General features: G+C 51.9%; 1 protein-coding gene, 1 long non-coding RNA gene and 1 pseudogene across 2 annotated transcripts; all 3 read right to left on the bottom strand.

The window, feature by feature from the left end:
* Positions 1 to 6,178: 6,178 nt before the first annotated feature.
* Nes (nestin) lies at positions 6,179 to 15,537 on the bottom strand. Its single transcript, NM_016701.3, has 4 exons — positions 14,642 to 15,537; positions 13,514 to 13,638; positions 11,755 to 11,828; positions 6,179 to 11,209 (listed from the first exon to the last, which is right to left on the bottom strand). Exons 1-4 carry the CDS (start codon positions 15,425 to 15,427, stop codon positions 6,600 to 6,602), a joined length of 5,595 nt encoding a protein of 1,864 aa, NP_057910.3. The 5' UTR covers positions 15,428 to 15,537; the 3' UTR covers positions 6,179 to 6,599.
* Positions 15,538 to 17,936: 2,399 nt separating this feature from the next.
* On the bottom strand, positions 17,937 to 19,872 carry Gm3745 (annotated as a pseudogene).
* A 1,031-nt stretch (positions 19,873 to 20,903) lies between these two features.
* On the bottom strand, positions 20,904 to 26,390 carry Gm32518. Its single transcript, XR_375786.3, has 3 exons — positions 25,729 to 26,390; positions 25,549 to 25,639; positions 20,904 to 20,937 (listed from the first exon to the last, which is right to left on the bottom strand). It is a non-coding gene; the product is annotated as a predicted gene, 32518 (long non-coding RNA).
* Between the last annotated feature and the right edge of the window lie 549 nt (positions 26,391 to 26,939).

Here is a 26,939-nt window from a genome sequence, read left to right as displayed (position 1 = left end):
GAAAGCACGGATTTCTCAGACCTCACCACCTCCATCATCATCCTCCTTCCTCCAGCCCCGGGGCTCATCTGCCTGCCCACACAGCCAACCCAGAATAAGCAGAGAGTACAAACTGGTTCTTAAGGATCTACAGGGAAGAGTGGACCCTGCTTTATCCTGTATCGGCTCATAGTTGCCCATTCAATGCGTTCTGGGGGTTGTCGGGGCATTTAGCTGGAACTGTAAGTGGATGAAGACCCAGGATGATGGATCCCGAAAAGGAGCAGGCTAGAGAAGAGCCAGAGTCTGTCTTTTGGGTTCAGAACTCACGGTGGGTGGAGCACGGTGGGTGGATGATTTCTATGTAGCATGGTGAATTTGTGGCAAACTGGGATTCCCGGCCCTTTCTCCAAGATTTTCATCATCAAACCTCCCACTTGGCACAGGTCCACCATCTTCTCTGTTCTGTGGGTAAGGAGAGTCCCAGAAGTGGATGGGAGACTAGAATCAGAGTCCTCCCTCACCTGCTGGGCCTCTCTGGCAGGGCAGCAAACAGGAAACCTCCTCCTGGCTTGTTGAGCTTCCTGGGGAAGGGGGGGGGGGAGGGGAGGAAGAGGGAAGGGGGTGTCCTGGAATAACTCAGCAGTGCCCTGAATGGACAGTAGCTAGCCAGTGCCTCGGGAGTCACACATAGAGCACCAGCACACCTCTTTGGAGACTTGGAGTAGGGCCACACCTCGGCCACGGCTGCCAGCTGTCACTGTTGGGACCCTGACTGTGTGCCCTGACTCTCAGCCTCCTCCACATATGAGTTGAGTGGGGTCCCCATCAGGATGTCTTGTTCCCCGGATTTAAGAGGTATTGGAAAAGAGAGACCCACCCAGGGCAATAGGTAGCAGCTTGAGCGTTGCCCAGGGGGCACGGCGCTTAGGAGCCTGTGATTTGGCCTTCTGCCAGGTTCCTGCTGCCTCTGGATGCTCTGACACATTCCACCTCCCAGTTCTTCACCATACCCTTGCCTCCCACAACACTGCCTGACTTCACTTGGGGCCTTTGTCCCAGCCGGGAGGCCCTGTCTGTCGGCCTGACTCCTGCGTGGAGAGAGAAAGGGTCCCATTGTCCTAGTGTCCACAGTGACTTAGCAGTTCCCGAAGACTTCTAAAAATTCACCTCCTTGTCAGAGATCTTTTTCAGGCTCTGTAGTCAGATCCTGACCAGAGTGCCTGCGTAGGTGCCCCCTCTCTCAGAGCCTGATGCAACTGGCTCTCCCTTTCCCAAACGGAGGTCCTTCCTGATGTCTGCCTTCTATTTGGCTTGCTGCAAAAATAGCTAGCTTCCTCCTGGGCAGAAGAACTGAAAAGTTCATGGACAGAAAATGAGGAAAGGCTAGGAAAGAGGCAGATAGGATGTGAATGCTCTCCCACTGGGCCAGTGGCTCAAGTGATAGGCTAAGTGGGTGGACCCTGAGTCTCAGGCTACCCAGATGCCTTGGTGTTTAAGTGGATTGTTAACAGAGAGAAGGCTTCTGACCACTTAAGACTGGAATTAAATACTACTCATATTTAATACTTGTACTGGCTGGTTTTGTGTGTCAACTTGACACAAGCTGGAGTTATCACAGAGAAAGGAGCTTCAGTTGGGGAAATGCCTCCACGAGATCCAGCTGTAAGGCATTTTCTCAAGTAGTGATCAAGGGGGGAGATCCCCTTGTGGGTGGTGCCATCTCTGGGCTGGTAGTCCTGGGTTCTATAAGAAAGCAAGCTGAGCAAGCCATGGGAAGCAAGCCAGTAAGTAACACTCCTCCATGGCCTCTGCATCAGCTCCTGTTTCCTGACCTGCTTGAGTTCCAGTCCTGACTTCCTTGGTGATAAACAGCAGTGTGGAAGTGTGAGCTGAATAAACCCTTTCCTCCCCAACTTGCTTCGTGGTCATGATGTTTGTGCAGGAATAGAAACCCTGACTAAGACAATACTCAATGAAAGACAGCCCAAAGCTCCCTGGCCCATGTTCTGCTGACCCCAAGAGGCATCTGGAGACACTACATTATTGACTAAGATATGTTACTCTGTGCCTCAGTTTCCCCCATTAGAGTCAGCTGAAGTTCCCTCTAAGGTGTCTGGAACTCATAGCCATCCTGGAGAGGCAGAGCCATTCTGGATGCCTGGTGGGAGGGGAGAGAGGCAAGAGAAGGGAAAGTCAAAGGGATCATTTTGTGCTGAGTGAGGTCCATTAGTGGGAACACAGGGCCCCAGAGAAATCAGGGGGATTTCAGAGCTAGCCAAAGTCTCCTGAGGAGGCACCCCTTTGGGGCCTAAGGCCAACAGATTGTGAGCAGCTGATCCCACAGCTGCAGGGTGGGGGTTCCTCGACAGAGGCCTCCTGGCACCTGCCTCAGTTTATTTATGGAACCGCAGCTGAGTTGTAAGGGTGAGGAGGGAGGTCCATGATTAAAGGGGACTCTGAAAGGGAAGAAGAAGTGCCAGGACCTGGGGTTCAGACAACTGGGCCCCATCCTTTTGGGATAGGGCATACAGAATGGTCGTTAGATTATGGGGTGGCAGGAGGAGCCCCTGGGCACCAGGGCTGGAGAGGGCTGAGGCTAGAGGCAGGTTTACTATTCCTGACCTGCTGGCAGATGTTGAGTTAGGAGGTGGTGTGAGAGGGTTCAGGGTGGAGAAAGCAGGGGAAGCTAGAAGAAGAAGCACTGGTTCCTTTGCGTACCAAAGCAAACTGCTGGAGGCTTCACGCCTCGGCTCCTCTGCCCCTGAACCAAGCGGTGCCCACAGCTCTATGGCAGCTTCATGCTCTAGTGTGGTCCTAAGGTGGCTCCTGGGCTCAGAGACAGCTGCTGGCAACCTTTCTTCACTACCTGAACCAGGGTAGTTCAGGCTCTTCTCCCTCCTCTCAGGAGGACTCACCGCTAACTTCCAGCCTTCCTGCTGTTGAGCCCACCCTAGAATTTAGCCCTCTCCCTGCCCCCCCCCACACACACAGATGGGGTGGGACGGCATACAATAGAAACTTGGGGCCTATCCCTACGGCCAGAGTCTTCTCTGGTTTTCTGGGCTGGGTGGGCTCCCCTTCTACCGGTAGTACAGATAGCACATTCCAGACGAAATGAAACTACATTCCTTCGTCCCCCCACCAGAGAGGCTGGCAGGGTTGACAGCAGCTGCATCAGCATGGGTCAAGTGGCAACAGCTGGCATCCCAGGGCGAGGCTGGGGTGTGGAGTGTGGGCAGCACAAGAATGGAGAGGGGGGATTTTCTTTCAGACAATGAATGAATCCCGGGTTGGTTTCCCCACCCCCACCCCGGTGGCTGAGCGCTGAGGAGGGGATCAAGGGTGATGTCATTCATCTGAGAAATGTTTGGAGTCTCTAGGAAGAATTCCCCTCACCCAGGACCTTACAGGTAGAAAACCCAGGCTCTGAGGAATCAAGGGGCCCAAGAGAGTCCCACCCAGGATGGGTGTCCCAAGCAGGATGGGGGAGGGAGTGCTTTAAGAGGCCACGCTTGGCTTGCGCCTTTGGCTGTAGTACAAAGCCTAGACTTTGATTTCCTTTGGGACTCTGGCAGCTACAGGGACAGCATCAGACTGGGCAGGAGGGAGCCTCTGCCCCTGACCTCACCCTTGGAGGCGCCTCAGCCTGCTCAGCCTTATAAGGAAGTGCCCCAAACAAACTGAGGAAGCCACCTCCGCTGGGCCCCCCTTCTCCGCCCAACTCCAACTAGCTCAGAGGCTATATTTACTGAAGGAGGCCCCAGAATAACCTCCCACTGTCTCATACCGTGGGTGTGTTGGGGATCATTTCCTCTCTTGCCCCCGCCTCACTCCTGGGGGTCCTCTACCCTTAGAAGCATGTACAGTTGTCACTCAGGGGGCTTCCAGGCACCAACCGGACCTTGCTTCCCTGAAGCACTCACTATCGTGCTGGAACCTTCTGAGAGGCCTTGGCCCTGTTTTTGCCCTCTTGGGCCACATGGTCAGCCTTCTGGGGGTCCCCAGGGCCTCCGTGGGCCTCTCCTCACTCTATACTGCTCTGCTCTATTCCAGCTCCTGCCCCTGCTCTCCTGAGTCACATGCATACTCTCTGCTGTCACAGCCCTCTGCTTGCCTCTCTGTCTTGGAAAAGGGCACCGCACATCCAGTTGCTTGCATGCAGCCCTGGGACATGCCTGTCCTGTGTCCGGTCTCCTACACAGCTGCCAAGAGTTTACGTCATTCCCCCATCTTACTGTCCCCTCCTGCACCTTGGCCTCTGCCTGCACCACTGGCAGGCTCCCGCTGGGCCCTGCTCAGCCCTTCTCAGGAAGCAGAACTGGGGGGGAGGGGGGGACAGGGCGGTGACACCTGTGCATAAACCTTTCAGAAGTTCATCTTTCTTAGGAAGAATCCATGCTTCCTGGCTTCCTGGCTTCCTGGTGAGGACTTTGCCCCTCTGCCAGGGCTTCCTGCAATCTCACCAAGGCTTTCTCTGCTTCTTCCTTCCTTCCCACCACCCTGCCTGCTTTGTCTTCCACTGCCCTAGATCTCATGTGTTCTAGGTTCCCCCCACCACACACACACACCCTAGGAACACCCCTCACCCCACCACAGGCCACTCAGAGTAGCCTGCCCTACTCTGCACTCCTACCCAGCATGCATCTGTCTCCAGACACCATTTCAAGTTGGTGGCCTTTGCTCAGGAGTTCCTATACAAAGAGCTGTGTTGCAAGTTGTCAGCGTCCTGAAGAGGCTGCGCTGTATGGACGGACAGTCAGTAGACTAACAACCACACTGAGGGTCACAACCAGGGTGTCCCTGACACTGTCCAGATCTTACGTCTCTTGCTGCTTGGACACTGGGCCATTTCCACGCATACATACCTCCTGCTGTATATCCTCTTAGGGAAGTCCACCCTTCTGTCTAACTTACATCCCAACCCCTGTGTCATAGGGTTATTAGCATCAGTGGCCAGCTGGGATAACTGTAGAGGACCACAGGCTCGTGAGGAGACAGGAAGGGGATCCGGTACAAGGCAGGGCTAGTTGGCTTAGCTCTGTCCTTGGTGTCCACCCAAGCAGTGGTACTGAAAGGCCTGAAGAGAGAAGGCAGAGGATGTCTTGTCCTATTAGAGGGGCGGGCCTTGCCTGCCTGATGCCAACATGCTGGTGTCTGCCTGTTAGCTGGCAAGTAGACAGGAGGACCTTGTTGTTAGTACAGGAAGGAGAGAATGGAGACTAGGGCTTCCAGGAGGGTGGAGAAGCACAGTCGGGATCCTGGACCCCAGGGCAAGGGTGTGGATGAAATGGACCCCGGAACCAGAACATGGGTATGAAGGAAGGGTGTGCACAGAGGAGCCCACAGTGCCAGCTGGCAAGACAGCCCTTGTCCACCCTCCTTGGGAACTCTTAGTCCTAAGGAAAGGGGCCTGCTTGGCGCTTATGATGGCCCTGTGGAGAGCAACCAGTCCCTTCCCCTTCAGAGTATCTAAATGAGGGTCTGAGCATTGGTCTTCCTCCCAGCAGTGTTTACCTAAGAGGTGTTTTTCTTTGGGTACCCAAATGTTGAGGCCTGTGGGTACCTAAATCCAGGAACCTCTAGAACCTCCCTACACTGCATAGATGTCGGGAGAGAAGGCTACTGTGGGACCTGGTTCAGAGTCACTCCGGCATTATGTAGCGCACTGCACCTGGCAGCTCTCTTACCTTCTCCTGGCCCTGCTATCCACACTTCTTCCCTCTCTCCTGCTTCAGTGCCATGGGAGGCCTCAGTTGCCCAAAGCAGAGGCTTCCTCCAATCCCCTCCTGTTCTCCCTGCCCCAGGCAGCCACCCAAAGCTGCCTCTGTGTGGGGCTGGGTTTGCGGTTCAGAGAAACTGTTGACCTGAGGCTGTTGACCAGGCTAAAGCTGGCCGTGGCCTCTTTCCTCCCTGCCCCCACTCCAGCCCAGTCACTCATCACAGGCTAGACAACTGTTTGGGTTTGGGAGCCAGGGGGCTAATTATGCTGGAGTCACAGAGGGGCTAGGTAGGAGGACATTCAGTGAGAGGGCCCTGTAATCAGAGCTATGGGAGAGATGACAACCTGGCCTCCCTGAGAGGCGGCCCCTTCCCCTCCTCTCCCCCAGGCCTAGCTCATGCGTCCTCTCCCAGCCTCTCCACTCCATTGCTTCTCAGTCAGAAGAGTCCCTGAAGGCTAGAAGAAAGCAGCCAGACATTGTAGGTAGGGATACAGCTTTATTCAAGGGAGGAAGAGAGAAACAAGATCTCAGCAGGCTGAGATGATGAGAGTCACTCATCATTGCTGCTCCTCTGGGCATGCACCAGACCCTGTGCAGGTGGTGCTACTGTAGACAGGCAGGGCTAGCAAGCTCTGGCCAGAGCAGTCTCGTGGGAAAGCTCTGGGCCCAAGCCTCTTCCAGCAGGTGAGCCACAGAAGAAAGGGGGCGTTGAACTATAGGCTCAGCTGACCTGAGCCTTCAGGGTGATCCAGGCAGGATCTCACCTGTCTCAGCCAGCCACACCTCTCCACGAGAGATACCACAGGTCAAGTTATCAAAGCTAAGAGTGCTGGCCCAGAGCAGGGAGGGACATTCCCCCCACCCCCCACTAAGTCCTCAGTGCCAGAGGGGCAGTTTCTAATCTTCCCCTGAGGACCAGGAGTCTCCATCTACCCCACTCAGAGTGAACTTCAGCGGCTGGCTTGGGCCTAGATGCACAGGAGACCCTACTAAAGGGGCCTTGAGGGTACCCTGTTCCTGTAAAGGGATGCCTTGATCCTCGTCCCCATGCAGAACCACCTGACCCTCAGCCTGCTCTAGTCCATTCTCCATCCTCCCATTCACTTGCTCTGACTCCAGGTTGGGGCCCTGGCCACTGATATCAAAGGTGTCTCCTGCCCCTGGGACCACGCTAGTCACCTCTTGGGGGGCATCTAAATGGTCAATCGCTTGACCTTCCTCCCCCTCCAAGGAAGCAGACTCAGACCCCTCTGACCCGGAAGGCTCAGCACTGTCCTGAGACACCGTCTCTAGGGCAGTTACAAGAACATTAGCTGCAGCCCCACTCAAGCCATCATCCCAGAGGCCACTGTCACCCACAGATTCATGTTCCAGGTCCCCTCTCTGGGTGACATCCTGGACCTTGACACCTCCACCAGAGGGCCCTGGCCCCCACCACTGAGTCCCTGACTCTGCTCCTTCTTCTTCATCAGCATCTTCTTCCTCTCCCTCTTCCCCACTCTCTTCCTCATCAGCAAACCCATCAGACTCCCCACCCTGATCCCAGCATGCAGGCTGCAGTACGGGGGGCTCTTGGCCCAGATGATCGGACACCTCTTTGGGAACCCCTGGAAGAAGAGAGGCCTCAGTCCCTAGGTCCTCAAATTCCTCAGATGAGAGGTCAGAGTCATGGCCTTGCTGCTCTTCCTCTGGTGGGTCACTGAGACCCTGGGCAGCCAGGGCAGCAGGACTCCAGCCTTCCTTCCTGGCCTCCCCTTGAGGGAAAAGCCTCTGTTCTCCAGCTTGCTCCCACTTTGGGGAGGCAGGAGACTTCAGGTAGAGGCCCAAGGGAGTAGAGTCAGGGAGAGTTTCCCCTAACTCATCTGCCTCACTGTCTTCTCTGCCCTCCTCCCAATCCTGGAGGCCCTCAGGAATCTCCCCACGACCAAACTCTGGCTCATCTTCTACTCTTCCCAGTGCTTCAGTCCCAGCTTCCGGCTGCCACCCAGCCTCCTGGATCCCCTCAGCTTGGGGCTGCAGCTCATGGGCATCTGTCAAGATCGGGATGGGTGAACAGGGTTCCAGGAGCTTGGGACCAGGGACTGTTAGCGCTGCCTGTAGACCCTCATCTTCCTCTGTCTTAGGGGGCCTGGGCTGAGGGGCATGGCTGCCCTCATGGTCTGAGGTCTCCAGCGAGGCCTCCTCTTCTCCCCAGCCCTCCCCAGACTCTTCCCAGCCCTTGCATTCCAGAGTCTCACTGCTAGTCTTGGGTAATTCAGGGATGCCTGAGTCCAGAGCACCTGCCTCTTTTGGTTCCTTTCCAGGCTCTTCCAAGCCCTGATCTATCTTTGCCTTCACACTTTCCTCCCCCAGGGATGGGTGAATGGCCTCCTCCCTGGCGAAATGCCTTGGGTCCTCTAGCCCTACCACTTCCTGCTCGAGTTCCAGTCCAGCTCTGGCAGCCTCTAACCCAAGGGTCACCTCTACGGAGTCTTGTTCACCTGCTTGGGCTCTGTCCTCATCTTGCTCTGTTGCCTCTGGCATTCCCTGAGCAACTGGGACCTCTAGGGTTCCCGTCTGCTCTGGTTGTCCCTCCAGGTCATCGAGGGGCTCAGCAGGGACCCTCTGCTCCTTGGGCTCCGAGCTCCCCAGACTCCAGGCCTCCCCCACAGCATCCTGCAGCAGCTCTCCCTCCTCTACAGCTTTCTCCTCCCCACCTTGGCCCCTCAGATGCAACTCTGCCTTATCCTCAGTTTCCACTCCTGTAGCCCCCAGGGATGCTTCCTGACCTTCTCCATCCTCCACCACATCCTCCCACCTCTGTTGACTTCCAGATCCAGGCAGCTCCCATTCCACCTCTCCCAGAGACCTCAGAGACTCTTGGTGCTGCTCCCTCTCCGGGCCCTCTTCCACTTCCAGGCACTGCTGACTGTCCTCCACCCCTCCTGGTGATTCCACAGTCTCTGGGTTCCACTTGCCCAGAGATCTCAGTTCTTGACTCTCCCTTTCAAGGGGTGTCAGCACCTCTTGGTTCTCATCCACACACCCCAGTGGTTCTTGGGTCTCATCTTCTAGAGGTTCTATTGTCTCACTAGTCACTTCCGTAGACCACAATGGCTCTTGAGTATCTACAGACTTCCTTCTTCCCAGGCACTCTCCCACAGTCTCCAGTGATTCTATGTTCTCTGTTTCTGAAGACTTCACTGTCTCCATACCTCCTTCATTCAGTGACACTAGTGACTCTTGATTCTCCTTGTCAAGAGATCTGACTACTTCCTGGTCATTTCTAAGAGGCTTTGGTAACTCTGGATCCACCTTTTCTGGAGGGTTCACTGTCATCTGCTCATCTTCTACAGCCCTCAGTGGCTGCTGGGTCTCTTGTTCGAGTTTCTGTTCCTCTTGGTCCTGTCCTGCTAGAGACCTCAGGGACTCTAGATTCTCTTTTTCCAGAGACCCAAAGGTCTCCTGGCTCTCATCTTCAAGAGACTTCCTGGAGTCCTGACTCTCGTTCTCTAGCTTGCTCTCAGCCATCTGCTCCTCTTTCACCACAGAGCTCAGTGGGTCGTGGTTCTCTCCTTCTAGAGATCTCACCATCACCTGCTCTTCTTCTTCCTCTGCTTCTGGAGACCTCAGGAACTCCTGGCTTTCTTTTTCTAGATGGTTCACAATCCTCTGGTCCTCTTCTTCTGGAGGCCTCAATGAACCCTGGGTCTCATTTTCAGGTGGTATAAAGTTCTCCCCATTTCTATCTTCAAGAGATCCCAGGATCTCATGAGTCTTGTCTTCTAGCAGGCTCTTAATCATGTGGTCATCTTCTTCCAGATACCTTGGTGACTGCACATTCTCTTTTTCGAGAGATTCGAGGGAGACCTGGCTCACTTTTTCTAGAGGTTTCACAATTCTCTGCTCCTCCTCTTCTACTTCTAGAGATCTCAGTGGCCTCTGGTTCTTGCTTTCTAGCAGTACAATTGTCTCCTGGTTTTCATCAAGAGACCTCAGAGATTCCTGATTTTCTTTTTCTAGAGGCTTCCCAGTCCTCTGGTCCTCCTCTTCTGGAGACTTCAGGGACTCCTGACTTTCCTTTTCTACCAGTCTCTCAAGCACCTGGTCCTCTGCTTCTTCAAACCTTAGTGGTTCTTGATTCTCTTTCTCCAGAAGTCTAAATGCCTGCTGGTCCTCTTCTTCTGGAGACTTCAGGGACTCCTGTCTTTCCTTTTCTATCAGTCTCTCAAGCACCTGGTCCTCTGCGTCTTCAAACCTTAGTGGTTCTTGATTCTCTTTCTCCAGAAGTCTAAATGCCTGCTGGTCCTCTTCTTCTGGAGACTTCAGGGACTCCTGCCTTTCCTTTTCTATCAGTCTCTCAAGCACCTGGTCCTCTGCTTCTTCAAATCTTAGTGGCTCCTGATTCTCTTTCTCCAGAGGTCTAAACGCCTGCTGGTCTTCTTCTGGAGACCTTGGGAACCTCTGATCCTCTTTCTCTACCAGTCTTTCAAGCATCTGGTCCTCGGCTTCTGGACCTCCCAGTGGGTATTGGCTCTCCTCTTTAAAAGTTATCAATGATTCTAAGTTCTGTTCTTCTGAAGACCTCACTACTTCCTGATTTTCCTTTCCTAGAAATGAAACTGTCTCTAGTGTGTGTTCAGGAGACATTAATTCTTGATCCTCCATTCTTGGTTCTTCTTCTCCTAAAGGTTTAGATAGTTCAAGAACCCCATTTTCTAGAGTTTTCTCTGCCTCTACATTCTTTTCTTCTAAAGACTTCAGTGGTGTTTGTTTTTCTTTTTCTGGGCTTTTTACTGTCCCCGAGTTCTCTTCTATAGATGAATTGCAATTCTCCTTTCCTGGGGTCTCATGGTTCTGGGTTTTCAGAGACATCAGTGGCTCATCTCCTAGAGCCTCCAGGGTTTCCATCTGCAAAGGTCCCTGGGAATCCTGGATTTCTTCTGTGTCCAGACCACTTTCTTGTATTTCCTGTGCTAAGCTGTTTTCTACTTTTACCTCTGTGGCTGCTTCTTTCTTTACAAGTTCCCAGATTTGCCCTTCTTCTTCCTGGAATATGCTAGAAACTCTAGACTCACTGGATTCTCTATCTTTAGCCTCTAAAATAGAGTGGTGAGGGTTGAGGGGTGGGGCTAAGGAGGTTGGATCATCAGGGAAGTGGTCCGGCTGCTCGCCCCCAGGCTCCTCCAGCTCTGGGAGGACACCAGTAGAACTGGGCACTGTGGCCTCAGCCCAAAGAGGCTCTGGAGCCTGTTGCCTCCCACCCTGGAGCAGGGAATGGGGGACATCCTGGGCTCTGACCTCTGCATTTTTAGGATAGGGAGCCTCAGACATAGGTGGGATGGGAGTGCTGGCCAAGGTGGGGGTTCTGGCCTTAAGGAATTCCTGTGTCTTCAGAAAGGCTGTCACAGGAGTCTCAAGGGTATTAGGCAAGGGGGAAGAGAAGGATGTTGGGCTGAGGACAGGGAGCACAGATCCCAGGTGCTGGTCCTCTGGTATCCCAAGGAAATGCAGCTTCAGCTTGGGGTCTGGAAAAGCAGAGTAAGAAACACTGTAAGTGGGCTGGCGAGATGGCTCAGCGGGTAAGGGCACTGACTGTTCTTCCGAAGGTCCTGAGTTCAAATCCCAGCAACCATATGGTGGCTCACAACCACCCGTAATGAGATCTCACGCCTTCTTCTAGTATGTCTGAAGACAGCAACAGTGTACTTATTTATAATAATAAATAAATCTTTGGGCCAGAGTGCATAGGGACTGAGCGAGCAGGGCAGACTGGAGCCAGCAGAGGTCCTAAATTCAATTCCCAACAATCACACGAAGGTTCACAACCATCTGTACAGCTATAGTATACTCATATACATAAAATAAATAAATCTTAAAAAAGAAAAGAAACACTGTAAGTATGTCCTGACTTCACCCAGAGCAGCCCTCATTTCAGCCATTTTATCCGACCCCCACTGCTTAGACTGGGGACATCAGTACTGTGGGGACCAGGGAGTGAAGACTTGGACTGATGCTGCTTAGGGAAGATGTGGAAGGAGAGCGTCCAGGAGCAGTTGGCTCCGCCTCTTACCAGGAAAGCCAAGAGAAGCCTGGGAACTTCTTCCAGGTGTCTGCAAGCGAGAGTTCTCAGCCTCCAGCAGAGTCCTGGGGGGGAGGGGAGGCGATGGGGTCAGGCCCAGCTGAGGTTGCATGTCCTGCCACTGCAGGATCACTCTTTATTGTGACCATTGTCGTATGAAAGCCACACAGTCATATACCCACAGATATATACTTGGTGAACCCATATTTGAGACTCAGGGAGACCCCACACGCAGATTCCCACATTCGGAAGCAGGGCCAAGTGAATTGCTAACACTTCGATCAGACTCCTCAGATCAGTCTCCGCCTCCCCACCCAAGGCCAAGGCCGATGACCTCATCCTCGGAGAGGGAGGCCGATTCTCATGCTAATTATTGCCTTTTGTCCACACTACCATCTGGAGGGCCTGAGAAGGAGGGGCTCCTCAGGGGAAGTGGGAATTCTCAGGCTGTTCCCATGGGATGGCTCTCTCCTAGGCCCCCAGAGCTGGTGACAGACAAAAGCAAATGAATTCAGCTCTCCTTCTCCAAATCCTTTTCAGACCGCAAACACCAGTGCTTACATTCCTCAGAGCTGCCTGGACCCTTCCCCTCGCCTCAGAAGACTGACTGGGGCGAAGGCCCTCATCTTAGGATCACAAATCCTCCTTCAGGCCAGAGGTCTTTAGGTTCACAGCTGATGGGAGGAGATGAGGGGAATCAGTTCACAAGGGATTCGGAGCTAGTCCCTTGTTTCCATTCATGGCCTCTGAGCACATCTGGTTCTCAAAATAGCCTTTCCTCCGTCCTCATAGTGTCCTGCCTTGTGCATTCAGTCCTTCCTAGACACTCACTGGCTTCCCTTCTCTGGACTCTACCCTCCAGCTCCTCTCCTAGATCTGTCTCTGGTCTTGCCTCTTTGCCAGTGGATTCTGGAGAAGGGCGACATCCTGTCCTGGCCCCATACTCTGGCGGGATATCCTCAGCCCTCAACAGTGGGACTCCAGCCGGGACCTCTTCTGACAGACAGAGGCTGGACACAAACTACCCACAGCTGTTCCACTCAGCCTTCCTGAGGCAGCCAAGAAAGGGGCAACAGGAGCTGGGCAGGGCCAGTGACACGAGGGCTTGAAAGGAAGGCAGAAGGCTAGGCGCCCAGCTCTTACCCCAGACACAGCTGAGGCCCGGGCTAGGGGACCGGTGAGCACGACCAGGCAATCCTGCAAGGTCTCTTTCCTGAGACCGCCCAGGTGTCCCTGGGATCTGGCATAGACACTGGAGATTGCCTGCCTTTCAAAGAACTCGAGAGCAGGTGACTGTACCCTCTGGTCTCCTCCCTGAAGACTGAGTTGTCTCTTTAAGCATAACCATCTCTTCTAGTCCCGAACCTGGGAGCAGGTGGGCTCAAGTTTATGCCTACCAAGCTGCCAAGCCAGACAACCTCTTTGATCTCTGGGACTCATAAGCCTCCATCACAGACAAAAACATTACATAAATACATGTAATAAAAAGTTTTAAGTGGATCTGAGGGCTGGACAGATGGCTCAGTGGTTAAGAGTGCTTGCTGCCCTTGCAGAGAACAGGGGTGTGGCTCACAGCACCAGTGTGGAGCTGCTCACAGCCTATAACTCCAGCTGCAAGGGACCCAGTGTCTTCTGGGCTCTTAAGACACCTGGACACATGGGGCCTATACACAAATACACGTAAATAGAACAGTTTTACAGGGTCAAGTTTCGGGGCCCTTCAGCCAAGGAGACAGTCAGTACTGTGTACCTGTATGTAGCCACTTCCAGACTAAGGGACATCTTGAGGTGTGCCAGTTGCTGCCCACCTTCCAGGATCTGAGCGATCTGACTCTGTAGACCCTGCTTCTCCTGCTCCAGGGCTTCCACAGCCAGCTGCAAAGCAAGCCGGCAGAGTGAGTGGGAGGGGCCTCTGCTCTGGGCCATGACTCTCTTCACTGCTCACATCTTTGTAGGGCAGAGTCCTGTTCCTCTACCTGCGTTCTCCCTGTCTGGAGCACTGTGCTGGACCCCCGGACAAGCACAGGAAACACTCCAGGCCTCTCCTAGATAGACCAGGCTTCTTCTTAGGATGCTGGTTAAATGGTAACACATGCTATTGAGAACCTAGCTCCCACGGGAGGAGATGGGATAAAGGAGAGGAGATGGGTTACACAGCGGAAGAGGAGGCAAAGTGGAAACAGAAGGAAAAAGCAATTTATCAAGAGTCGCCTCGAGAAGGCTTGGAAGGAAAGCAGCTGGGCCACCACTGCCCCCGGCTCCTCATAGCAGGCTGGGTTCCTCCACTTCCCACTTGTTCTGGAATCCTTCTCCCCCAAGAAGAGTGGGCAGGTGGTCACGTCGGGACTTCTGTCTGGGCCAGGCAAGAGGCTGTTTTCTCAGCTGTTGGTCACATCTGTGCAATATGAGGGGGAGGGTGCCCCAGGCCTTTGGAATGCGCTTCAGGGAGCTGAGAAGCCTTGACACAGAGAGGGGCTGGTGGTCTGCGGTGGCTCACACTGCCTTCCTTCACTATGGTTGCTAGGAACCTTCTGGTGGGGAGAGAGCATGTGTTGGGCACCTTCTGATTGACAACTGCATAGTGAAGGGCACAGGGAGTCACCCTAGAGAGGGGTTGCCATTCAAAGAGTGAGGAGCAGCTACAGTGGGTATTGGCCTGCGGGCCTTTCAAGGGGGCTGTGCTAGGAGGTCTCAGAATTCCATCCATCCTGCCTGTCTGGACAGGGAAGTCTAGGACTTGTGCTTGCTCTGAGCAAGGACTCCTGAATACAGTTGTCCTTGCCCCCACCCCTTTCCTGAAGGTCTCTTGCCATCCTAAGTACCTCCTAGGGCTTGGTTTTACCAGGGACAGGGTGGGCGTGTTGGTGACCCTCCTCACCTGGAACTTTTCAGTGGCCTGCAGCCGGTCCTGCCAGCGGCCTTCCAATCTCTGTTCCAGCGCCTCTCTGCGCTCCTGGAGGCTGTCGCGATCAGCCTGCAGCTGCTGCACCTCTAAGCGACTCTCCCGAGCGCCCCGCACGGCTTGGCCCAGACGCTCGCGGGCCTGGCCCAGCGAGCTCTCCATGTGAGCCACGCGCTCCTGGTAGTCACGCACCGCCCCGCGCCACACTTCGCCTAGGCGCCTGGCCAGCTCCTCGACTTCAGGGGCCCGGATGGGGGATGCGTGGGCCGGCGCGGGGGGTCGGCGCGGCGTACAGGCGGCCTGGGCGTTCAGGTGCGCGCGCTCCTCCTCGTGCGACGCTCGCAGAGCCTCTAACTCGCGCTCCAGCTCGGCAGCCTGGGTGCTCAGCCAGCCCCGCGCATTCTTCTCCGCCTCGAGCGCGCGCCGGCTGCAGGCCGCCTCCTCGATGGTCCGCTCCCGGGCGAGCCGCACCTGCTGGCACCGGCCCGCCACGCTCTCCAGCTCTTCGGCAAGGTTGTCGCGCTGCACCTCAGCCTCGTGCTTCTCCCGCCAGCGCTGATCGACGAGGACCCGCAGGGCTGCCAGCTCGTCGTCGGCTCGGGCTCGCCAGGAGGCGTCCCCGGACTGCGCCCGGAGTCCCCCAAGCTCGGCACTGAGCAGCTGGTTCTGCTCCTCCAGCGTCTTGACCCGGGTCAGGTAGGCCTCCAGGCGTCGATTGAGCTCCCACATCTGAAAAGATTCTTCCCCGACGCAACCCTCCATGTCGCTGGTCTGGCCCCCCGAGGGCAAGCGGACGTGGAGCACTAGAGAAGGGAGTGGCCCTTGGAGCTTTTAAGGGGGAGAAAGGGAGTAGCGGCGACAGTGACCCAGCGGAAGCGGAGGATTCCAGCAGCGAGCTGAAGCGAGGGTATTCATACTCCCGCCGGCCGGGCGGAAAAGGGGCGGTCCCTAGGCCTTAACCCTTTAGAGTTCAGTGCAACACACAGCCCGGGTCCCTGCATCATCCCAGCTCAGCAGAGAAGAATCAAATTGTAGCCTCGCCCTGGCGGGGATCCCGTCCGGTGCGGGTGATTTTCCGAAAGAGGCTTGAGATACAGCCAGACAGCCCAGAACACCCTAAGATGCACAGAACTGGGCCCCAGGACCTCCTTTCTCTACACTCTTACTCAAATCCTCTAGGACTCAGCTCCTCATTTATAAAATGGCTTGGTGTTGGAAACCTCGTGAACTGTTGGAAAAACGGACGGTGCAGTGTTTTGTGTATAACAGTAAATACTCACCCCCAAGAGAGGCAACATTGCGAAGAAACACTGCCCGAAGAAAGAGGAGCCCACTGGTACTGAGGGAAGTCTGCCAGTGCTCCGGAGGCTGAAGTAGGATTGACACCAGCCTGGGTAGTAAACACCACCACCACCCCTTTTCTTCAGATGGTTGGTATGGCTATGTAGATCAGGCAGGTCTCAGGGACGCTCCTGCCATAGCTTCCCCAGTGCTGGGATTAAATGCCTGTGCCAGTACCCCTGCCCAGTTAATGTTAGCAGACACAATGCCCAGTTCGTACCCGCAGAGGGACGTCCTACCCTACCCTACCCCGCACCAGGAAAAGGAGACTAGCAAGGGAAAGTTTTTCTCCTTTGAAGTTCGATCCCTCTTGTCATTTAGTGAAGAAGTTACGCGGCTCTCAAGAGAGCCCCCTGGTGGCTAAGCATGAAGTTTGGCGAAGAAAGAAATGAAGCTGTAGATTTTCTACAAGGGACCAATATTTCAGGCTCAAATATTTGAATGCTTGCTCCCCAGGTGGAGGACCTGTTTAAAAAGATTGGGGCCGGGCAGTGGTGGCACATGTCTTTAATCCCAGCACTTGGGAGGCAAAGGCAGGCGGATTTCTGAGTTCGAGACCAGCCTGGTCTACAGAGTGAGTTCCAGGACAGCCAGAGCTACACAGAGAAACCCTGTCTCAAAAATCCAAAAAAAAAAAAAAAAAAAAAAAAAGGATTGGGAGGAATGGCCTTGTTGGAGGAGGTGTGTCACTGGGGGCAGGCTTGTGCTTGTACATTGAGACCTGAGCTCTCAGCTGCTGTTCCAGTGCCATAACCGCCTGCCTGTTGCCATGCTCCCTACTGTGATGTTCAGGACCCGCATAGTGAGCTGAGGAGAGACTGGTTCCCACATGGCATACTGTGGCATGGTGCACCTGTACACACACACACACACACACACACCAATAATAAGAAGAACAATAATAAATCTAAATTCTTTAAAATAGCTGTTTGAGTCAATGACATGAGTTTCATCAAACTTTGTTCAGTGAGGCCAGTTTAATCCCTTTAACCCCAGCACGCAAGAGAAAGAATAAAGCCAATCTCTGAGTTTGAGGCCAGCCTCTACATAGCAAATGAGTTCTGGGCCACCCAGGATTACATAGTCAGATCCTGCCTTAAAAGAAAAAAAAAATAGGGGGCTGGAAAGACTGCTCAGTAATTAAGAGCACTGACTACCCTTCCAGAGGTCCTCAGTTCAATTCCAAGCAACTACACGGTGGCTCACAACCATCTGCAATGAGATCTGATGCCCTCTTCTGGTGTGTCTGAAGACAGCTACAGTGTACTTATATATAATAAATAAATAAATCGTTCAGTGAATTTTGACTTGGGATTAGGACAAAATTTCCAAAAATGTCTGAAATGGTCCTAAACATACTTCTATGGGCAGAATCGTTCATACAGATTGGCATTCTCAGCACTGATGGTTACGAAATCAGGATATCTGGGCTGGAGAGACAGACGCTCAGTAGTCAAAAGCACTTGCTGCTCTTCCAGAGGACTCAAGTACCATTCCCAGCACCCACATGCAGCTCCAGGGACATCAAAGCCTCTGACCTCTGCATGCATCCACACACAGATATACACGCCCATGCACACACACACACACACACACACACACAAATAACAATAAACTATTTTTTTAAATTAAAGTATGGATCAATTCTGAAAATGTTGAAGGTGTTCCATCATGGACCTGAAGTACCAAATGTTCAGGCAAGATTCAGCTCTACATAAGCATAAACAAGCAGGCCAGGCAGTGGTGGCGCATGCCTTTAATCCCAGCACTTGGGAGGCAGAGGCAGGTGGAGGCAGGTGGATCTCTGAGTTCGAGGCCAGCCTGGTCTACAAAGTGAGTTCCAGGACAGCCAGGGCTACACAGAGAAACCTGTCTCGAAAAAACAATAAGCAAGCAATCCTTCCCATTCGCAGGGAAATCTCCTTTCATCTTTTTTTTTTTTTTTAGCTTACACAAAGCAATTCATTAACAGAAAATAATTTGAGAAGTCCTGTTCACAGATGACAACCATGATGACCCTCTTCCTTCCAGTGCTGTCAGAGGGGATGGGGATGACAACTTCTATCTGCCCAATCCTCATCCCAGAGCTCTGAGGGCTGACTGGGCTCCAGGTCCTGGGGTCTTGGTCCTGTTTCCTCCTGTGGCCCGGAGTTTGATACACAGGGTGGTGATGCCCAGCCCCTTGCACCTCTGGGCAACATCCTGGGCAGCCAACATGGCTGCATACGGAGAGGACTCATCTCAGGCAGCCTTTACCTTCATCCTGCCAGTCACACGGCAGACGGTTTCCTTGCCAGAAAGATCAGTAACATGGACAAGGGTGTCACTGAAGGACGCAAAGGTCTGACAGGCAACAAATACATTCTCTCCTTCAGTCACCTGAGGTCCAAGGCTGGTGACCTGTTCTTCCCTCTTTTCCTTCCCCTCGTGAGGTGCCACTTCTGAACGTTCTCCCCAGACTCCCCCACCCCTTCTTTTATCTTTTAAAAATGGAAAAATCATCTGTATACCAGAGATTTGCTCTAACATAAATGTCTTTATGATTATCAGTATTTGGCTTGTATGCCTGTTACATACTTGCTACTGTGGATCATGCAAATGTTCCTCGGGCACTGAGGTCTCCAGTGGAAAGAGGATAAGTGGCCCTTCTCTGTCCTTCTCAGCAGAGTTCCTTGAGCACTGATCGTGTTCTAGAGAGACTGCGGTGCCTTGCACAGGGCTGTGGCTCTGAATTCGCCCCTTCCATCTCAATAGCCCTGAATAAGTTAGTGATGTCAAATGTTTGACTGGAGCACACAGGTGAAAGCATGTCTTACTAAAGCAAACACGTGAGAGGCTGTTTTCCTGAAGCAGACACAGGTGAGAGGATGTTTGGATATAGCAAACACATGAGAGGACTCTTGATGAAGGAGTATAAATATGACCCCACAGGCAATAAGAGACGAGCACTGAGTTTTGTTTGCTCCACCTTGATATTCTTCGCTAAAGGCACACATGTATTGATTCATCATATATAGTGTTGTTGGGCTCACCTTGTGATAATGCTGCCACCGAGAGAAACTCACCCAAGCACTGCTCTCAAGGTTCCCGAGGCAGCTTGCTGCTTCTGCAGCCTCACCTCAGGCAGGCTGGTAAGCCTGGCAGTTTCTTCAGGATTGAACTACAGCTGCCTGGTGTCTGCTTGCTGAGAGAACTGGACTGTAGCTGCTGGTTCATGCATGGTGTCTGCCTGCCTAGAGGACTGGTCTGCAGCTGCTGAGTCGTATTTGGTGTTTGCTATGGGAATGAACTGCTGTCAAAGCAAATCGAGCTTGTTCCCAAAGAACTATTGCTGAACAGGTCCACTTCCACCATAGCCTAATAACTTTTCTCTTCTACTACCTTTGCTGGGTGGTAGGGATAGAACCCTTATTAAAAGTAGGTTGCAAAAAATTTATACCTACAGGGAACCCTCTCTCAACCTTTGGGGGCTGCATTGGTTACAGATGGACCCCAGGACACCATGAATACTGGACAAGTAATCTTTGAGCTGTATTCTTGGCTTTGAGGAATCTGTGAGACTTCAGCTGCAGTGTTGTGGTTGTTGCTGTTATTGGTTTGTTTGTTTGTTTTAAGAGCAGCGAGTACTCTTTTTTTTAAAAGATTTATTTATTATTATACATTAGTACACTGTAGCTGTCTTCAGATGTGCCAGAAGAGGGTGTCAGATCTCACTGTGGGTGGTTGTGAGCCACCATGTGGTTGCTGGGATTTGAACTCAGGACCTTCAGAAGAGCAGTCAGTGCTCTTAACCGCTGAGCCATCTCACCAGCACTGTTGTTATTGTTGTTGTTATTATTATCTCCTAAGACCACAGCATACAGCATATGGGCCACATGCCACTACACTAGGTAAGTGCAAAACAGATCAGCAGCCATTTGGAGCAAGAGACACAGAGAGATAGAGACAACAGAGAGGAGTGGAGATAGAGAGAGACAGAGCTACAGGCAGGACCAAGAAAAGTAGGACAGAGAGACAGAGGCCCAAAAACAGAGACAGAGAAAAGCAACAAAAGATAGAGACAGAGAGAGAAGAGACAACAAGACAGAAAAAAACAGTGACAGAGATCCCTAAGCAAGCCAAGGCCTCTCTGGGCAACCCAGGAAGAGGCCTGTCCTTTTCCCTGACGACTGAAAGTGGGTAGGGTATGGTGTTTCATTTACCGGTGCTGGGGCCTAAACCTAGTGATTCATGCATGCTAGGCAAGCACTCGACCATGCTGAATGTTTTTATTTTAGCCGTGAATCGAGTAGAAACCATGTTTATCAGATCTACATTCATGAAAAAAAAAAAAAAACAAAAAACAAGAGATCTTGACAAAATAGGAGAGAAATGAGCTAGGCCTGGCATTACATCTGTAATCCCAGTACACAAAGGGTTCAGTCAGGAGTACAAGAGGTCAACATGGCTAGAGAGATGGCTCAGCAGTTAGGAGCACTGACTGCTCTTCCAGAGGTCTTGAGTTCAATTCCCAGCAACAACATGGTGGCTCACAACCATCTGTAATGGGGTCTGATGCTCTCTTCTGGTGTGTCTGAAGACAACTATAGTATACTCATATACATAAAACAAATAAATCTTTAAAAAAAAACAAAAATCAAAACAAAACAAAAAACAAAAACAAAAAAACAAAACAAAAAAACAAAACAAAACAAAACAAAAAACCACAATAAAATCCTAGAGGCATGGTGGCCATCAGGGTTTCCGTTGCTGTTAAGAGACCCCATGGCCAAGGCAACTCTTATTAAGGACAACATTTAATAGGGGCTGGCTTACAGATTCAGAGGTTCAGTCCATTATCATCAAGGCAGGGAAGATGGCAGTGCAGGAGTTGCTGAGAGTTCTGCATCTTCATCCAAAGGAAAGCCAGGAGCAGACTGTCTTCCAGGCAGCTAGGAAAAGGGGAGGGTCTCAAAGCCTACTCCTACAATGACACACTTCTCCAACAAGACCATACCTTGTAATAGTGCTACTCTCTGGGCCAAGCATATTCAAACCACCACAGTGGCCCATGCTTCTAATCCCAACACTTGCAGGTAGAGGGAGGCAGATCTCTGTGAGTTTGAGGCCAGCCTGACCCACATAGTTCTAGGACAGCCAGGACTATTTAGAGAGTCCCTGTCTCAAAGTAAATCAACCCCACATTCTTGACTCTGTATCCTTTTGGGGGTGGGTGGAGAAATTGCTCAGATGTTAAGAGCACACTGGCTGCTCTTTCAGAGGACCTGAGTTCAATTCCCTTTGACCAATGGCAGCTCACAAGTGTTGGAAACTCCAGAGAATTCAGTGTCCTTGTCTGGCCTCCACTGCATGCACAGACATCCATACACATTTTTAAAAAATCATGGGGCTGGAGAGGTGGCTCAGTGGTTAAGAGCACTGACTGCTCTTCCAGAAGTCCTGAGTTCAATTCCCAGCAACCACATGATGGCTCACAACCATCTGTAATGGGGTCTGATGCCCTCTTCTGTGTGTCTGAGGAGAGCAATGGTAGTGTGCATTATATGCATAAAATAAAAAAACTTTTTAAAAAAATCACACAAAACAATAAACTATAAAAAAAAAGAGTTCAAGGTCAACCTGGGTTCATAGAGACACAGTAAGTTCAGAGCCAACCCGGGCCACTACGGAGACCAGTCAACAAACAGCGATAGGTGGCATTTTGACTTTTTACTAATTTTAATTTATTTTGTGGATTCGTGTGCAGGTGTGCACGCGTGTTACAGTGTGCATGTGGAGGTCAAAGGACAGTTCTCGGGATGGACACTCCTGCCACCATGTGGGTTCCAGGCCTTCCCCTGGGTTGCCAGGCTTAGCCACAGACCCCTGCCCTCACTGAGCTGGCTCCGCACTTCCAGGTGGTATTTAATAGAGACAAACGGAAACTTTCACTTTAGTTTTTAAAAGTCAATAGAAAAGAGAGGAAAGCAGTGAAGAGAAGGATAAAGACAAGTAGCTTGGGTGAGGAGCTGGAGTTGTAGGTGACTGTGAGCCTGCGCTGACCTTACACAGGGATGTGGCTTTCTAAAAGTGGACGAAGAGTATAAGTTATACGCGATGCCCACATAAGGGATGGAGACATTCCCTCCAACACGGCGTACCGCTGTGGACACTGTGAACAAGGGTCTGGATGGGTTGGTTTCATCTCAGATGACAGGGTGGGCACTTGGAATAATGTGTAATGTCTCTGACTCAAGTGTGTCTCAGGGCTGTGGCTAAGATCCAGACCTGAATATAATGGCCTCCAAGTACCATACTACTCTCCTGATGAGGTTGGTTATGGGGGGTTGTTTGTTTCGTCGTGGTGGTGGTTAAATTGACACAAGCTAAGGGTCTTCTAAGAAGAGGAAACATCACCTGAGGGTTGTCCTGGAGGCAAGTCTGTGAGGGTAATTTCTCTTCTTTCTTTTTGTTTTTTGAGACAGCGTCTTCCCTTATGGCCTTAGCTGACCTGGAACTCACTCAGTAGACCTGGATCCACCTGCCTCTACCTCCTGAGTGCTGAGATTACAAGTGTGCCCCTCTACAGGGCAGTAGTGGCTCACACCTTTAATACCAGCACTCTGGAGGCAGAGACAGGTGAATCTCTGTGAGTTTTGGGCCAGCCTGGTCTACAGAGTAAGTTCTAGGACAGCCAGGGCTACACAGAGAAACCCTGTCTCGAAAAACAAAACAAACAAACAAAAAAGTGTGCACCATCCACCATGCCCAGCCCACATTTTCTTTATTAATGATAAGTGTGGGAGGGGTCATTCCACAGAGGGCAGTGCCACCCCCAGGCAGGTGATCCATGGTTATATATATATATATATTTTAAGCAAGGTGAGTTATCCATGAAGAGCAAGTCAGTCAATAGTGGTCCTCCATGGCTTCTGCTTCAGTTCCTGTCTTGAATTTCTGCCCTGACTTCCCTTGGTGACAGAGTATGACCTGGGAGTTATAAGAGGACATAAACTGTTTCCTTTTCAAGTTGCTTTTGCTCATGGCGTGTTTCACAGCAACAGAAATCTAACTAGGGCAAATGTCCTCAAGAAGTCTCCAGGCCTGTCTGAAGGGCTCTATCCCACCAGGCACATGAGGGACACTGAAAGCACCAAGGGGCCATAGTGGCAGTGCTGGAGCAAGGGTGACTGCTGGGTCAAAGCCAGGGCAGCTATTGCTCTCCACTCCTGCTCAGAGTGCAATGCCACCCTCCAAAGAGAGTGGGCACAGTCTCCTACAGAAGGATTTTTTGGGCAGGCCTGTCTGGAGGACTCAAGGGCACAGGCTTGCTTCCCAGGGCCCAGGGAATAGGGGACGGCATCCCAGAAGAGAAGGCTGTGGAGCAAAGGCCTCACCCCAGGAGTACTGCAGCCAACGGAGGCCAACCCCAGTGCCAGGCAGGTGGTACTGTCCCTCTGCAGTCAAAAGGCAGGCAGGCAGGAACAAAGAGCACAGGATTCACTCTGCCAACCAAGCCTTGGCTTTAAAAAAAAAGAAAAGAAAAGAAAAGAAAAGAAAAGAAAAGAAAAGAAAAGAAAAGAAAAGAAAGCAAAAGAGCTTTCTTTTATTTGTTTTATTTTTGAGACAAACTAAGCTCTAACTCACCACCATCCTCCTGCCTTAGCCTCACCTCACCATGCTCCTGCCTCAGCCTCGATAGTGTTGGAATTACAAGTGTGAACACAGGCTCCTGGCAAAGTGCTTTTGAGTAGGAGTGGAGATCGAGGTTGTTTGTTTTGCTTGTTTGTTCTTCACATTTGTAGCTCCAAGGTGTGGACATGCTAAAGGACTATCCAGGATGTTTCTATATCCCAAAGTGTCCAGAAAGTTCTGCAATGCGCCAAGAATGACACCATGGGACAGGGGAAGACAAAACAGCAGAGCATTGCTACCGGCAGTGGGCAGAGGGGTCTGAACCAGGCCTGAGTTTATCCCCTCCCCCATGCTCCACCGCTTCACCTCAAAATATAGGGCTGGGGTCCTGGAGAGGTGGCTGACTGTTAAGGGCACTTGCTGCTCTTGTTAGGGACCTGGATTCAATTCCTAACACCCACATGGCAGCTCACAACTAGCTGTAACTCTAGTTCCAGAGGATCTAACACCTTCTGTCTTCCTAGATGTCAGAAGAGGGTGTTAAATCCCCTGGAGTTGCAGATAGTTGTGAGCCACCTGCCATGTGGGGTGCTGGGAATAGAACCCAGTTTATCTTTTTTTATTTGCTAATTTACAAAGAAATAGGTTTCATTGTGAGATTTTGACACACACACACACATATACACACACATCATTATAGGTAGTTCTTATTTGTCTTCATCTACACACATATACACTGGAGCTTGCACACACACACACACACACACACACACCCTGCTTTCCTCCTCTTCCTCTCCCTCTTGTTGGTCCTCTTCCTCGACTTCCTTAGCTTGAGAGATGTTACAGAGTTCGCTAGAGCATACCTCTAGCTCTGTCTGGGAGGCAGATCATCCAAGAGGCTGGGGTTAGGTGGGACAAAATGGGAAAGAAAAGAAAGCCATCAGGTGCTGAGACAGGCGGATTTCTGAGTTCGAGGCCAGCCTGGTCTATAAAATGAGTTCCAGGACAGCCAGGGCTATACAGAGAAACCCTGTCTCGAAAAAAAAGAAAAAAGAAAGAATGCTAACAGGCACTAAGCTCCATCCTTCCTGAATGTGTGTGGCTGCAGCTGTCACTCAAGTACACCAGCCTAGCTCCTACCCTTCAGCCTGGACTTGACTTTCATCATTGTTCCCCCCACCCATGTGTGTGTGTGTGTGTGTGTGTGTGTGTGTGTGTGTGATTTTTTGTGTGTGTGTATGAATGTTTTGCCTGCATGCATGCCTGTGAATTATAAGCAAGCCTAGTGTCTGAAGAGGCCAGAAGAAGGCATTGGATCCCCTGGAAAAGGAGTTACAGATGGTGTGAGTCATCATGTGGAACTCCAACCCAGGTAGGTCCACTGAAAGAGCAGCAACTGCTCCTAACCAATGAGCATCGGTACAGCACCTCTCTTACTGATTTGTTTGTTTGTTTGTTGTTGGGGGTTTCTTTGTTTGTATTTTTAAAACAGGACCTCTGTGAGTTCCAGGACATCTAGGGCTACATCTAGCCCTCAGCCTCTTGGATGATCCGCCTCCCGGACAGACCTAGAGGTATGCTCTAGCGAACTCTGTAACATCTCTCAAGCTAAGAAAGTTGAGGAAGAGGACCAACAAGAGGGAGAGGAAGAGGAGGAAAGCAGTGTGTGTGTGTGTGTGTGTGTGTGTGTGTGTGTGTGTGTGTGTGTGTGTTTGCAAATAAAAACGTATAATAATATATATGTGTCACAATCTCACAATAAAATCTATTTCTTTGTATACTAACAATTTTTTAAAAGCAAAACAAACAAAAAAACAAAAATCAAAAAACAAAACAAAAAACCCCTCAGCTGTGCTTCAGAGAGCTACCGCCAGAGGGAGGGCGAAGCCTGTTTGGGGATAGGTTTAGGGAGCTCACAGCGGCCTCACCAGGAGACTTGGAGATACTCCTCGGTTCTCTGTCCTGGTCCCGCCCCGGGCAATCGTCAGAGCGGGCTTTAGACTCCAGCCACAGTGGGAGCTGCAGAAAGAAGCGGGCGGAGGGTGGGGGACGAGCGGAGGGCTCTGGGCTTCCAGCCCGGGCTCCGCCTACCCCAAGCCCCGGCTTACCGGCCGGTAGAGCCTAGCTCAAGCAGTTCTTAGAGGGGAGCACCGCTGGGTGCAGAGCAGCTGCAGGGAGGGGGCCTTCTAGAAGTTACTCCGGAGCTGATGGCATTCGGAATAAGTGGGGGCCTGAGAAACCCAAACTCTCATCTTTCCAGGCCCGGGCGGGGCCAGCAGTGAAGACTGTGCCCTGACCCGCAGGGGCTGCTCTGGGTCCCCACCGCCGCGGGGTGGGAAGGAGGAGGGAAGACCAGAGTCGGCAGGAACAATGCTGGCTCCCTGCCAGGAGCAGTGAATTGAATGGGGGATTAAGTAAAAAGTAGGGTTGGGAAAGAGAAAACAGCGAGAAAAGGGAAAGTCGTGGAGAAATTTTCTGCTTGTCTGCACGCCTTTCTTCCTTATCCTCCGGGTTTCACCTCACGGAGGAGCTGAACCTTTAACCTGGAGTCAACCTTTAGGAAAGACTTCAAATTTGAGAAGGCTGTAGGGAACCCTAGGCATCTCCTGGGCTGTGGGACTTGTTCTTGCCCCAAGATTGGGGTGCTGAGTCTGATGTCTGTTTCCACAGTTCTTGCTGATCGGAAAGGTCTCCCTAAAAGATTTAGCCTCTTCCCCGCTGTGAAGAAGGGACAGGACGAGTCAGGCAAGCTCGTCATTGGAAACCTGACAGAGTGGAGAAAAACTTGCCCTTCAACAGCACCACAGTGCCCGCCCTGCAAGCCCCTGGCTTCAGGGAGTAGGGAAGACAGGAATGTTCGTGACTGTCCTTACCAGATCCGAGGGGAACCATTACTTCAATGAGAAGTGGGGGAAGAAGTGGAGCCAACAGATTATCACTCTGCCCACTTGAGCACAAGGCTAGCCTCCCCTAGTTCTCCTTCTGGGGCAGGGCCAGGGAAGTTGGTTTTGCTATACCAGTAAGTCAGGATTTCAAATTCCCCCTGACCCGTCAACTGGTGATTCCCCCTTGAGCTTGAAGGACTATCCATGTGAGGCATCCACAGGCAGAGTTGCCTGCTTCAGTGGGAAGGACCTGGGATTGATTGGCCACCGTGCCTTTCCACCCCTCGCCCCCAAGTCCTCCCCTTGCTGGAGGTGAAGAAGATGGAGGAGCATATCTACTGCCATCTCCAGGACCAAGCTGAGTTGTCCCGAACCGTGTCATATCACCCATGTGATGTGACCCAGAGTTTCCCTGACATCTTTACGTTTCCTTT

This window comes from Mus musculus, chromosome 3 (assembly GCF_000001635.26).
Source record: "Mus musculus strain C57BL/6J chromosome 3, GRCm38.p6 C57BL/6J".
In the NCBI taxonomy this organism is placed as follows: Eukaryota; Metazoa; Chordata; class Mammalia; order Rodentia; family Muridae; genus Mus; species Mus musculus.
Note: the sequence above shows the minus strand (reverse complement) of the source record. Positions and strands in the feature narration are given on the sequence as shown.

What these genes read in the sequence shown, in the direction of transcription:
- Nes (NM_016701.3), bottom strand. Translation starts at nt 15,427, where the DNA reads ATGGAGGGTTGCGTCGGGGAAGAATCTTTTCAGATGTGGGAGCTCAAT. An exon ending in AGGCCACTGAAAAGTTCCAG is followed by an intron (nt 13,639 to 14,641) that starts GTGAGGAGGGTC and finishes CTTGCTTTGCAG; the next exon opens with CTGGCTGTGGAAGCCCTGGA. An exon ending in CTGGAAGTGGCTACATACAG is followed by an intron (nt 11,829 to 13,513) that starts GTACACAGTACT and finishes CCTCCCCCCCAG; the next exon opens with GACTCTGCTGGAGGCTGAGA.